This window comes from Myxine glutinosa, chromosome 8 (assembly GCF_964187855.1).
Source record: "Myxine glutinosa chromosome 8, kmMyxGlut1.1, whole genome shotgun sequence".
Taxonomy (NCBI): domain Eukaryota; kingdom Metazoa; phylum Chordata; class Myxini; order Myxiniformes; family Myxinidae; genus Myxine; species Myxine glutinosa.
Window position 1 is genome coordinate 113,569,468 of NC_136268.1, and position 14,191 is coordinate 113,583,658.

Genomic DNA, 14,191 nt, shown 5'->3' on the forward strand with positions numbered 1-14,191 from the left:
TTATTGCAAAATGAGTTTCTTGTGACCTTCGAGTCAAAAATACGTTTAAGGACGCTGGAGGGAGGATGGAGTGCAGGAGAGTTTAGGGAATGTAGAAAGGAGGCACTGTAAGAGATGGAATTCTTTTGGGGGATGAATAGATTTGGTGAGCACGTCGAAAGCAACCTTTAAAAGAAGAAGAAAAAAATCGGTGTTCTAATATACGAAGGAATACAGAACTTGAGGGGAAAGTGTAAACATTTTAAAGTTTAACAGTGAAAACTATCTGGGGAAATGGGGGAGAAACACGTGGTCGAAGAACGAACGAACGAATAAGAACGAATAAACGAATGAGAACAACGAATAAGAACAGAGAAGGAAATGTTTGTTTTGTTTTTTGTTTTGTTTTTTGAGTTGAGATTTTAAACAAGGAAGAAGGCTATGGGGTGAAAAGACTGGGAAAACAGAGAACGAAAGTTATTGGAGCACAAACGACGGACCGCTGAGAGAAAAACAAAGCCTCAAGGTTGGACACTACAAGGCCTCAAAAGACACGACACGAATTAACACGATTTTCTATACAGGTATGAAAGATTTGCACCGAAAATCTTCCTTGGGACACACTATACGTACACACACCATAAAATAAATACAGTTAAAACGAAAATACAAATGGGAACAATTACTTAACTTCGATTTCGATGGAGAGCGTGAACAGCTGCGAATAAATGAAACCTCGCCGGCAAGACCGGAAGCGGAAGTCAAAATTTAGCGCAGTGACATAATTTTTCCCTACCGGGACCTCTGATGTTTGACCTATTGACCCAATAATGTACTCTATTTATCTTTGCATCATTATGCATACTTGTACCAATTTTGACTTTGTGCCCTTCAGCTGTTCTTGTTGTGGTAACAAAAGCTGATTATTGACTCTGACCTTTGAACTTTGAGCTCTTGATGCTGAAGTCTAATCGGTTCATATTTGCATCATAATATATATTTATACCAAATTTGGTCAAAATCCAATCACTGGTTTGCAGGTTAGCTCGGTAACATAATTTTTACCGAATGGGACCCTCTGACCTTTGACCTCTTATTCCCATAATCTAATCGGTTCAAATTTGCATCATCATACATACTCGTGCCAAGTTTGACTTTGATCCCTTCAGCCGTTCTCACGAAAACCGATCGTGGATGGACGGACGGACAGCCAGACGAACAACCTGAAAACATTTCCTGTGGCGACTTTGTCGGTGGAAGCATAAATATAATTTTAATTTGCCCTGCACATGCCCAAATATGTCCTCCCCATTGGTGTTCAGAAACACCTCACCCAGATACAGTCCATTCACAGGTAATTCAATTTGGAATCTGACGAAGGTGCTGGCGAACGTACTCTTCACCGTGGGAGCCTCAACCTCCACCAACTACTACTGGCAGACGGGTCGCCCGGTATAACGTCCATTGGAGGGACGGCACACACTGAATCACCGGGATACTGTTGAAACACCTGGATCTAGCTGGATCGAGATTCAAACTCAGGCTAGACAGCTTGTAGGTGAGGGTGCGTACATATAGTCAATCCTGCCAGCCCAATCAATCACATCTATATGAATCATTTAATTTTGCTTTTTATTTATTTGGTTTAATAATCATCACGGAGTGATAAATCATGGAGATTGTTTCCACTTCTTTAAATCAGAAAAGGAATCTTGTAACAGTTTTCAGGTATTTCTTAATTTTTTTGATTCAATTTTAAATGAATCTGCTGAATCACATGTAGAACAGTTATTATGAGATACTGTATTTTTATAGGATTTACAAGGACATTAGTCAAGAGTATATGGGATTTTTCCACTTCTTTAAATCAGAAAAGGAATCTTGTAACAGTTTTCAGGTATTTCTTAATTTTTTTGATACAATTTTAAATGAATCTGCTGAATCACATGTAGAACAGTTATTATGAGATGCTGTATTTTTATAGGATTTACAAGGACATTAGTCAAGAGTATATGGGATTTGAAGCAGTATCATGAGGCAAGTGTTTAGATGGGTGTTTTTGTTCAGCAAGGATACATGAATTTTCCAAGCAAGTTTCATCACTTTGAGCTGATATTTAACAAGAGATAAAGTAAGAGGCATTGCTTTCGTACCAATTCTTGTAGGTGCCATGGTTCCAAACAAATTGTCCGTATGTACCTTTCAGACACATCCCACGCAGACAGCCTTCTTGTCCAGTGTAGATCTGCACACGCACTGCTCCTACCAGCTGATGCTTTCCGAAGCCATAGCTATTGTCTGCTCACCACGGCATGGAGAGTAAGAACCCACTGCTTGCATCCAAATCTCATCTACATCAAGATAATATATTTACACGAGTTTGTTTGTTCCTTAACCCCTGACTGTAATTCTCCAAAATATTTTATAACCACATTCTTTTCACAGGTGGAAACTCAACATCACAAAAAAAAAAAACCATTCAATTCTTATTAATATTGATGTTAAAACACAAAATAACGGAGTTTTGGATGATCCACCATCTTATGTCGGGTACCCACCACCCTTCTCGGCAGGGAAAGTGGCAGAGCTTGTGCCTCTGCATTGTTCGATGGTTATTGTCAGGAAATGAACAAATTGCAATTAATTATATTATGTATGCACCAGGGAATGGTTTTATGCTCTGATCTGAAATATTATGCTCTGAAAACCTTTCGGTTATATACCAGTCATTATGCGATTTCATACTGGATGAGTCCATATAATGAGTGGATACCAGAGATAATGTACTGTGTGGCAGGCGGTGCTTGTTGCTCCCATTAAGGTACAGCAATAGTTGTATGGGCTACCTTAATGGCGGTTCACCACTGATGGAATGAAATCGCATAATGACTGGTATATAACAGAAAGGTATTCAGACTCATAAGTGTATGCAGATCTTACGGCGTTGCACTGATGAAGCCCCAACAAGGGCGAAACCAGGTCGGTAACTGAGTTTTGTATGCACTTAGGACAGTATCTGAACTAAGATCTAAATTACGCACTGTCAGATGGCTCTTCCAGAGCTTGACAGGCAAGGCGTACGTACGTGACGGTGACGTCACAGCGTGCGCTCATTAGGCTGGAGAACTGAAATCTGAAGTAAGTACACCCCATGTAAATTTTGACTTTTTCAACATATTTCAACATACAGCTATTTGACCTTCATTTCAACAATATTGATAGATAATGGTGATTTAATATAACAAATATCATGAAACATTTACATTTTGTAGTCCATTGTATAATTTAAATAAACATAAATGCAAATTTCGCATGTGGAAAAAGTAAGTACACCCTTGGCTCGAATAGGTGGAATTGCCCCTTTGTCAGAAACAACCTCGAGTATGCGTTTCTTATAACTGTCTACCAGTCTCTGACATCAACTGGGAGAAATTTTTGCCCACTCCTCCATGCAGAATTCTTTCAGCTGTACGATGTTTGAGGGGTTTCTTGCATGCACAGCTCATTTCAAATCCCCCCACATCTCGATGGGATTTAGATCCGGGCTTTGACTTGGCCATTCCAGAACCCTCCATTTCTTTATTTTCAGCCATTCGTTGGTGGATTTACTGGTATGTTTAGGGTCATTGTCATGTTGCAAGGTGCATCTTCGGTTGCGCTTCAACACTCCGACAGATGGCCTCACATTATCCTCAAGCACCCTCTGGTACAATGAAGAATTCATAGTGGATTATATGATGGTGAGCTGCCCCAAACCATAATATTTCCACCACCTTGCTTTTCAGTTGGTATCAGGTTCTTGTGGTCAAATGCTGTCTTCGGTTTTCGCCAAACATGTCTTCTGGTACTGTGGCCAAATAGCTCTACCTTTGACTCATCTGTCCAGAGCACATTGTTCCAGAAGTGCTGGTCTTTGCCTAGGTGTTCATTGGCAAACTTTAGTCTTGCCCTGATATTATTTCTGGACAGCAAAGGTTTCCTCCTGGCACACCTCCCATGTAGATCAAATTTGTGCAGCCTCTTTCTAATGGTGGACTCGTGCACTTTGACATCAACAGTGGCAAGAGCTACCTGTAGGTCCCGTGATGACATTCTGGGTTCTCAGAGACTTCTTTCAGCATCTTGCGGTCTGCTCTCGGGCTGATCTTGCTGGGGCGGCCTGGCCTGAACAAGTTGGCAGTTGTTTGGAATCTTCTCCACTTGTAGATGATCTTCCAGACAGTCGAATGATTGATTTCAAATTGTTTGGAGATCTTTTTAAATCCCTTCCCAGACTCGTAGGCATCTATAACCTTCTTTCTGAAGGCCTCAGAGAGCTCTTTTGATCTAGGCATGGTGACGCCACACACTTCAACAACAAAGAGCAAACCAAACTAAATGTCTGAGGTTGAAATAAGACAGGTTCCTCCAAGATCCTCTCTAACGATGTTCTAATCATTTGCACCTGAGCTGGTGCACCCGATTCTAATTTTAGGTATTTTAAGTAGTGATAAATGTAGGGGTGTACTTACTTTTTCCACATGCGAAATTTGCATTTATGTTTATTTAAATTATACAATGGACTGAATGAATGAATGATCGTTTTAAGGCCATTTTCCCCGCTAGAGCGGGGGTTAGCCTTGCGGGTCCCATGACAATCATGGTTCCCTGTTTGAGGCAATGTTTTTATGGCCGGATGCCCTTCCTGATGCCAACCCTTGGTCACGCTCTTACGATGCGCAGGGATACGGTGTACCTATTCTAAATCGAGGTACACACCGTGATCATTCATCCCAGCAAGCTGGTACTCAATTTGCCGACCTCGGAAGGATGACAGGCTGAGTCAACCCCCCTGGCGTTAATTCAGCGATCGACCGGGATTCGAACTGAGGATCCTAGGATCCCATGCCGGCACCCTAACCGCTAAGCCAACACCAGGCTAAATTATACAATGGACTACAAAATGTAAATGTTTCATGATATTTGTTATATTATATCACCTTTATCTATCGATATTGTTGAAATGAAGATCAAATAACTATGTTGAAATATGTTGAAAAAGTCAAAACTTTACATGGGGTGTACTTACTTTTTCACGTGACTGTGTGTGTGTGTGTGTGTGTGTGTGTGTGTGTGTGTGTGTGTGTGTGTGTGTGTGTGTGTGTGTGTGTGTGTGTGTGTGTGTGTGTGTGTGTGTGTATATATATACATATATATATATATATATATACTATTTAAGAAACAGGAAGTAAATTTTAGTGTGTATGTATGTGTAAATATATATATATGATATTTAACACATCGTACATAGGGGTATAATTGGGGGAATTCAAGGGGGGGAGGGGGGGGTTAAGAGGGTTGTGGCGAAAATAAAGGAAAAAGAAAGTAGTAGTAGAGTGAAAAGACAAATAAAAATTATCGTGGACACAAGGGAAAGTCGAAAGGTTAGGCCTCAAATGACCCGGTATGAAAAGTCCGACGAATACTCACAAATTGGCACAATATTGAAAACAAAACCAAAGTAGAAGCACACAGTAAACAAAGACTGCAAAACAAGAAAGAGCAATCAGAGATTGCAAACCCTCGCCAGGATGTATTTTCAGTGATTTTTTTTTTGTTTGTTTTAAAACAAATATGGCGGCCGAACCACGTGACCGATGACGTCATCATTTGTTTTCTAAACTAATTTATTCCTAGATTATGCTCAAGAAACTTGTCAAATGACATCATGGAGGCACCTATGACAGGCATCATACCACCCTCCCATAGTATGACATTATCATTAACATATTTTATTCCCCATGGAGAGTTCTTTACAATGAGCCATATCTCAATTTTTTTTCTATTCAGCGCTTTCGGAGATATAGAGGTGCAAAGTGTTTTGGTTTTTCCAAGATGGCGGCCGAACCACGTGACCGATGACGTCATAATAAACTTTTTAAAAATTCTACAGGTGGAGTTGCACCTGTGGTGAAAAATTCCTGTCAATCGGACCAATGGTTGCAGAGAAAATCATATTTATTCTGTGCGGACAAACAAACAAACAAACAGACAAACAAACAAGAAGACGTCATGCGGAGCACGATACTTGCAAACCCCCCCCCCCCCCCCCTCAAAAAAAGGTTTCCATTGATACAGCAAATTGTCCATTTCATGAAGATTAAAATTTACGATCTTGATCAAAGCTCGGGTCAACAGGATGAAAAGTGACGATTTTTCAGATGGGAAATGATTTTAGAAGCTTGACCTTGAGTTGACCTTTGACCTTTTGACCTCAAATAGTTGATTTCCCAATTCAGTGAGGCAATACACAAATGCTGTTCTGTTTTCAAGTCAATCAGATGAAAATTGATGGGTTTTCAGATGAAAATGAATGATTTTGGAAGTTTGACCTAGAGTTGACCTTTGACCTCAAAAATAGTTGGTTTTCCTATTTAGTGACAATTTGCAAATGCTGTTCAATTTCCAAGTCGATCAGATGAAAATTGATGTTTTTTTCAGATGAAAATTTATGATTTTGGAAGTTTGACCTTCAGTTGACCTTTGACCTTTTGACCTCAAACTTTGTTTCCCAATTCAGTGAGGCAATATGCAAATGTTCAATTTTCAAGTAAATCAGATGAAAATTGATGGTTTTTCAGATGTAAAGTGATTATTGTGGAAGTTTGACCTTGAGTTGACCTTTGACCTTTTGACCTCCAAAATCGTATGTTTCCCAATTTAGTGTCTCGATATGCAGACGCTGTTCAATTTTCAAGTCAATCGGTTAAAAATTGACGGCTTTTCAGATGAAAATTGATTTTAAAAATTTGACCTTGAGTTGACCTTTGACCTTTTGACCTCAAAATACGGTACTTCATTTCCCAATTTAGTGACAATATACAAATGCTATTCCATTTTCAAGTCAATCGGATTTAAAATGGCGATTTTAGAAATTTGACCTCGAGATGACCTTTGATCTCAAAATCAATAGGCTTCTCAATTGGGACGACCTATACAACTTGGTGAAGTTTCGTGACGATCGGTTTTGAATTGTGACCTGTAGGCCGGTGACAGAGACAGGCAGAAACAGACTTTCAGACAGAACCATAAACGCAACCGACCAATATACTTGAAAAATATTCGATTTTGCAAGGAACAAACGGACTCAAATGCAATATCCTCTCCTCTGGCGAGGGTAATAAACAGTAAAAACGTGACAAAAACGACCAGGAGAACTTGTCTTTGAAGAAATCGGCACCACCGAAGCTCAAGGAACTCAAAGCGGGAGCTTAATCTGTTGCACTCTCGAGTTAATTTATTGTTACGTGAGTTGCACTATTACGTAGTATTTATTGTTATGCTGTCTATGGCTTTGCTCGTGGTGAGGGTGACTGACACCCTGCCAGGACAAAAAACAACATCTGGCAAAGGATGGATGAGCTCCCGTAGGGAGTAAACGGCCATGCAGTAAGGAGATGGTGTCTCCTAAAAACACCCATCCGGTTTGAACTGGTTCAAGTCATAAGTTACCAAAGATTTTAAAATGGTACTTGCTGCTTCCTTGCTTGAAAAGGTAGAGCCACAGACAATCCCCAGTGGTTGGAATCCATGAGGAGGAGGAATTTCCTCTTGAGGAAATGCCCCCACTGAGTACAGGTGAGAAAGGCGGCGCCATTGTTATGACGTCGCTGGTACCCAAAGTATCCCGGGAAGTGACGGTAGTGACGGCACTTCCCCCAAGCTCAGTGGTTGTGTTAAGTGTTTGTCCCGTCAGTATTTCCTTGTGTGTCCATATCAGCTCTATTACGAGCCTAAGCCCATGTATGAAAAAAACAAAAACAATTTTAGCTTTAAATAGAAAATACTAATTGAGTTATTTCGACTTTACTAAAACAAGAATGCTTGTTTGACGTAAGCCTCGCCCATCTCACCAGGATAGGGTGGACCATGAGCAAGAGTTAGGCAAATCTATGTGTCGTCCAATCTGCACCCCTCAGCAAGATGGTGTGGCAGACCACTATATATTGTTGCGGAAACGGAGTACGGCACTCCCCTTAGGGGGGGTGGGGGTTAGTCCCCCTTCTATTTTCACTGGCCGTCTCCGCTCCTGAAGCTGCCCAGCTCCCTCCAGGGAGGCAGGTGAGCAACCTCGTTTGAGACCGCGAACAAGATGTTAGTTGCCGAGCGGATTAGCAGCCGCGGCTCGAACCGTTAGCAGAACTAGACCCGATTCTTATTCGTTGGCCAAATCGTGCCACAGGTGTTCAATGGGGAAATCACAAAGACGAACGGATGTGAAGAAATGGAGGCAAAGTAGGAAGAACAGGATTTATTACTAACTATTATGTACACAATCAAAGAAACCAAGGGAGATGGAAAGATACGAAAATAAAGACAGAAGGAGTAAGACAGTGTAAATATTAACTTACCTATACAAGCTTACTTAAACCCCAGGACAACATAAAGGACAGACGACAATCAGACTTAAACCTACTTAAACACCAATCAGACTTAAACACCACTTAAACCTACAAATTTAGTGATCCTTCTCAATTGTGTTTTTGTCGAGACTGTATCTATCTTTCGGTGTATGTACCTATAGCGTATCTTTTGGAAAATTTTCGGTGTTAATTTTTCGTACATGGATACACAATCGTCGGTTAATGCGTATCGAGTATTCTGAGGCCTAGTACTCGTAGGCTTGGCTACCGTACCGTCTCCGACCTTGTGGTTTTGTTTTTCTCTCAGCGATTCGTCGAATGCGCTGCATTTATTTTCGTTCTCCGTTTCGTCCCAGTCGGTTCACCCCATACCTCCTTGTTTAATATCTCTACTCAAAAAAAAAAAAAACCCCCAAAAAAATATTTCCTTCGCATGTCTTATTCGTTTATTTGTTGTTCTTTTTTGTTCGTTCGTTCTTCGTTCCGATCACGTGGTTAGAAATGTATAATCTCTCCCCTGAACAACTATTTTCTCTCATATATTATAACACCCTTTTCTTCTTTTCCGACAAAAGGATGCTTTCGTCTTGCTCACCAAATCTATGCATTCCAAAAAAATATATATAATACCATCTCTTACAGTTCCTCCTTTCTACATTCCCTAAACTATCCAGAACTCCACCCCTCCTTCAGTGTCCTCAAACGTATTTTTGACTCGAAGGTCTCAAACTCATTTTGCAAAAAATGTTCGTTTCCCATGAATCGTACACTTTTCAAAATCCAATCTCACCCCTCCCCTCCAAATCCTCCCCATCACCCATCCCTTTCAAATCTCCCCCCTTGCCCCTTCCCTCCCCTCCGTCCTAAACTCCCCCCACACCCCTCCCCTCCGAGACTCTCCCTCGCTCCTCCCCTCCTAGACTCCCCTCTCACCCCTCCTCCTCAAAGCATCCTCCCTGCTTCTTCCCCCTTCCAACTTTCACCTTCATCTCCCCCAACCTTCTGCCTCGCTCTTCCCCCTCCTCAAATAACACCTCACTGTGCCTCACCCAATCTCCATCAAACCTTTTGTCCACCCCATTCTTCCCTTTCTCCAAGCTATTCTGAAATCTCTGACACACCTTCAACAGCTCTCCCTTCCTCTTCCTCCTCTTCCACATCTTACCCTACCCCTCCCCCCCCCCCCTGTTCTGGACCCGATGCTCCCCCTTCCTCTTCATTAACGGTATGGACCTCAAACATCCGGGGCCTTCGCTCAAACTTGACTGATCTCTCCATACAGGTTGCTTCTGACAAACCAGATGTGATCTGCTTAACAGAAACTTTCCTCCTTCATGATGTCTCTGATGCCTTGGTATCTCTCCCAGGTTACTCCCTCCTCCGGTATGATAGACCTGAGCCTCGTCCTGGAGGTGGGGTTGCTATCTTTATAAAAAACTCTCTTCCTCACTCGCCCTCCACTGCCCTCTCTCCACCTCACCCCCAGGAATACCTTTGGCTACGGCTTCCCCTTCGCTCCCACCTTTTGTTCATATGTGTGTTGTACCGTCCACCAAACAGCGATGACTCCATCTACATCTCGCTGTCTGATAATATGGACCAACTTCTATCTACCCATCCCAACTCTCTCTTCCTCATATGTGGTGATTTCAATTGTCACCATGCCAGTTGGCTGGGTGTGGGTACCTCTCTCACCAGGCATGGCTCTTCAGCAAAGGACTTCTGCGACTCACTGGGACTGACACAATCTGTCAATTTCCCAACCCGGATCTCAGTCAACGGAGCATCTTCTCTTCTGGATTTGGTTATGACAAACTTCCCTGAAAATGTCTGCTGCTCTTCTTCTGCTCCAATTGGCTCATCTGATCATGTGCTTGTCAAAGTGGACATCTCTCTGACCATTCTCAGAGAGCCTCCTCAGCGTCGACGAGTCTGGCATTTCACTCAGGCCAACTGGCACGGTCTTCAAGCAGCCATCAATCATCTGGACTGGTCTCCCATCTCTACCGCCTCTGACATCAACTCATCCTGGGAATTCTTTCAAAGTAAATTGCTCTCTCTCATGCACAGATTTATCCCATCTCGTCTTCAGTTGTCATACCCTTCCTCCCGTCCATGGTACACGGAATCTTGTGGTGAGGCTGTTGCCCTGAAACAACTTGCTTTCGTCTCCTGGAAAGCAAATCCAACAGAAGGAAATCTCATTTCCTTTCACAAAGCCCGAAACAAGTGTGTGTCCACCCTCAGGAGAGCCAGGAAACAATATCTCACCGTTCTCAAGACCGAACTCTCTTATCTGTCTCCCTCTTCCAAATCCTGGTGGGGTCTGGTCAAATCTGTTTCTGGTGTTTGTTCCCCCTCCATCCCCTCCCTCACCTCAAACGGCTTAACGGCTGACTCCGCACGTGAAAAAGCTGAATGCCTCAACTCTGTGTTTGCCTCTAAATCTTGTGTCCCAAACCCATCCCTCTCTGTACCCACCGTACCCAGTCGTACCCAGCTCCTCCTGGACTCTGTGTCCTTTCCTCCTGACAAGGTGGAAAAGTTTCTGTCAACCCTCGACTCTGATTCTGCAGCTGCTCCTGACGGCATCAGCCCACGGGTCCTAAAATCATGTGCTTCCGCTCTTTCACTCCCTCTTTCTGTTCTCTTCACCCTCTCTTTTGCTCAAGGTCATCTGCCATCTGCTTGTAAATCAGCCAACATCACCGCTTTGCACAAAAAAGGTGCAAAAACAGATCCCAGCAACTACAGACCAATCAGCCTTTTTTTTTTTTTTTGTATACAAGATCGAGGCTCGTGAAAGAGCTAACATTAATCACACAAAAAGACAAACCGACACACAAAACACAAAAAACAAGGGGAGCGGCAGACAAGATGGGGAGAGAGGGGGAAGGACACAAAAGAGAGGGGGAAGAGGGGGAAGGACACAAACACAACATTTGAGAGCAGGGACATCGGGAGGACTTGGGGGGAGGTGGGAGAGGAATAAAACATATGAACACTGCAAGGACTCTGGGGTGAATTACCGGGGGTAGAAAAGATCAAGGTTTTCGATGGGGGAAGATAAGAGATGGTGGTGAACAGCTGTTTTAAAGACCTGGAGGGAGGAGTGGGATTGAAGGGAGTGGGGGAGTTTGTTCCAGAGGCGGGAGAAAAGGGGAATGAAAGAGTGAAGGTGAGCAGAGAGCCTAGACTTTGGCAGTTTAACCATAAGAGGGTTGCAGGCAGATCTTGTGCGACCTGAAGGAATATTGGGGGGACAGAGCACAGAGAGAGCTGGGGGAGCAAGGCCGGAGAGGAGTCGGTAGAAGACAGAAAGACCGCCAACCTGCCTGCGGTGAGTGAGTGAAAGGCCCTCGGTGTTGACTACATCGCAGGAGATTCCAATGATTCTGAAAGCTTTGGCCTCATCAGCGTGAAGCCGAGCAAGGTGTGAGGCAGGAGCACCAGCCCAGAGGGGGGAACAGTATTCCATTGAGCTGCGGATGAAAGCCTTGTATGTGGTGAGGAGCTCAGGTGTGCCAAGGAAGGACTTCGCACGACGGAGGATGCCCAGTCGGCGACTGGCTTTGGAGGCCAGCTTGGAAATGTGGTTTTCCCAAGAAAGATCATGGCAGATAGTGAGACCCAAAAGCTTGAGCGACAGAACTTCTTGGAGAGGATTGTTGAGAAAGTAGATGGGAGGGTTGTCCAGTCGGTCCTTTCGGAGAGACATTGTAAGAGTGTGAGATTTGTCAGGATTGAAAGACATGTTCCACTTGTTTGACCAGTCTGATTTTGTCCAGGTCTGCAGAGAGTGAGGAGGCTGCAGACTGCCGATCTGAGGGATGAGGAATGGAGCGACAGAGAGTAGAGTCGTCAGCAAAGAGATAGAGAGGATTTTCAAGAGAGTCAGAGAGATCATTGATGAAGACCAGAAAAAGCACAGGGCCCAGAACACTACCTTGGGGAACTCCAGCCTGAACAGGAAGAGGAGATGAGAGAAACCCATTCAGGGCCACACGTTGACTACGACCAGAGAGGAAGTCCGCCAGCCATGCGTGGAGATTTCCATGGATACCACAGGAGGAGAGTTTGGTGAGCAGAGCAGGGTGCCAGACCGTATCGAAGGCACGTGCCGCGTTTTTGAGGCCTGTTCTTTTAAGTTTCCTGCCTTGAGACCTTGTTGTCTTCTCAGCGGTCGATTGTGGTCCATTTACTTTGGTTATCTCACAGTTTTTCCCAGTCTTATTTTCACCCCATACTTTCCCGAACATCTTGCCCTTTGTTTAAAATCGTAATTAAAAAAAAAAAATATATATATATATGTATATATATATATTTCCTTCTTTGTCTTGTTCGTTCTTCGACCACGTGTTTCACCCCCATTTCCCCAGATAGTTTTCACGCTTCAGTTTTAAAATGTTTGAACTTTCCCCTGAAGTGCTGTATACTGTCGTATATTATAACACATTTTTCTTCTTCTTTATAACGTTGAATCGAAGGCACGAAGGCACCTTCTCCCAATTATCAGCAAAGTCATGGAATCCATCATTGCTTCAGATATGAAATCTTTCCTCTTCTCCAATGGCTTGATCTCTGATCATCAATTTGGTTTCAGACCTGGTCACTCTACTCTGGACATGCTGCTTCTGCTTTCTCAACAATGGATGGAGGTCCTCAACACCAAACAGGAAATTAGAGCCGTCTCCCTTGACATTTCACGTGCCTTCGATACGGTCTGGCACCCTGCTCTGCTCACCAAACTCTCCTCCTTTGGTATCCATGGAAATCTTCACGCATGGCTGGCGGACTTCCTCTCTGGTTGTAGTCAACGTGTGGCCCTGAATGGGTTTCTCTCATCTCCTCTACCTGTTCAGGCTGGAGTTCCCCAAGGTAGTGTTCTGGGCCCTGTGCTTTTTCTGGTCTTCATCAATGATCTCTCCGACTCTCTTGAAAATCCTCTCTATCTCTTTGCTGACGACTCTACTCTCTGTCGCTCCATTCCTCATCCCTCAGATCGGCAGTCTGCAGCCTCCTCACTCTCTGCAGACCTGGACAAAATCACAGACTGGGCAAACAAATGGAACATGTCTTTCAATCCTGATAAATCTCACACTCTTACGATGTCTCTCCGAAAAGACGGACTGGAAAACCCTCCCATCCACTTTCTGAATAATCCTCTCCAAGAAGTTCTGTCACTCAAGCTTTTGGGTCTCACTATTTGCCATGATCTTTCCTGGGAAAACCACATTTCAAATCTGGCCTCCAAAGCCAGTCGCCGACTGGGCATCCTCCGTCGTGCGAAGTCCTTCCTTGGCACACCTGAGCTCCTCACCACATACAAGGCTTTCATCCGCAGCTCTATGGAATACTGCTCTCCCCTCTGGTCTGGTGCTCCTGCCTCACACCTAGCCCGTCTTCACGCTGTTGAAACCAAAGCGTTCAGAATCATTGGAATCTCCCACGATGAAGCTAACTCCAAGGGCCTTTCACTCACTCACCGCAGGCAGGTTGGTGGTCTTTCCGTCTTCTACCGACTCCTCTCTGGCCTTGCCCCCCCAGCTCTCTCTGTGCTCTGTCCCCCAAATATTCCTACAGGTCGCACAAGATCTGCCTGCAACCCTCTTATGGTTAAACTGCCAAAATCAAGACACTCTGCTCACCTTCATTCCTCTTTTCTCCCGCCTCTGGAACAAACTCCCTCACTCTCTTCAATCCCAATCCACCCTCCAGGTCTTTAAAACAGCTGTTCACCACCATCTCTTATCCTCCCCCATCCAAAACCTTGATCTTTTCTACCCCCGCTAATTTCGGTCCCCTTGTGT

The 14,191-nt window shown here is 43.8% G+C and overlaps 1 protein-coding gene across 9 annotated transcripts in view; it reads left to right on the top strand.

Moving 5' to 3' along the window:
• Positions 1 to 14,191, top strand: part of LOC137432870 (STAM-binding protein) — a 56,171-nt gene that overhangs the window by 18,916 nt on the left and 23,064 nt on the right. For 6 of the 9 annotated variants that reach the window (XM_068125141.2, XM_068125145.2, XM_068125142.2 and 3 more), the window contains exon 8: positions 2,186 to 2,298. In XM_068125141.2, the coding sequence (XP_067981242.2) occupies positions 2,186 to 2,298 (113 nt within the window). Of the gene's footprint in view, positions 1 to 2,185; positions 2,959 to 14,191 lie in introns of all 9 variants that reach the window. The other 3 variants (XR_013624384.1, XR_013624386.1, XR_013624385.1) reach the window with 2 other exon arrangements.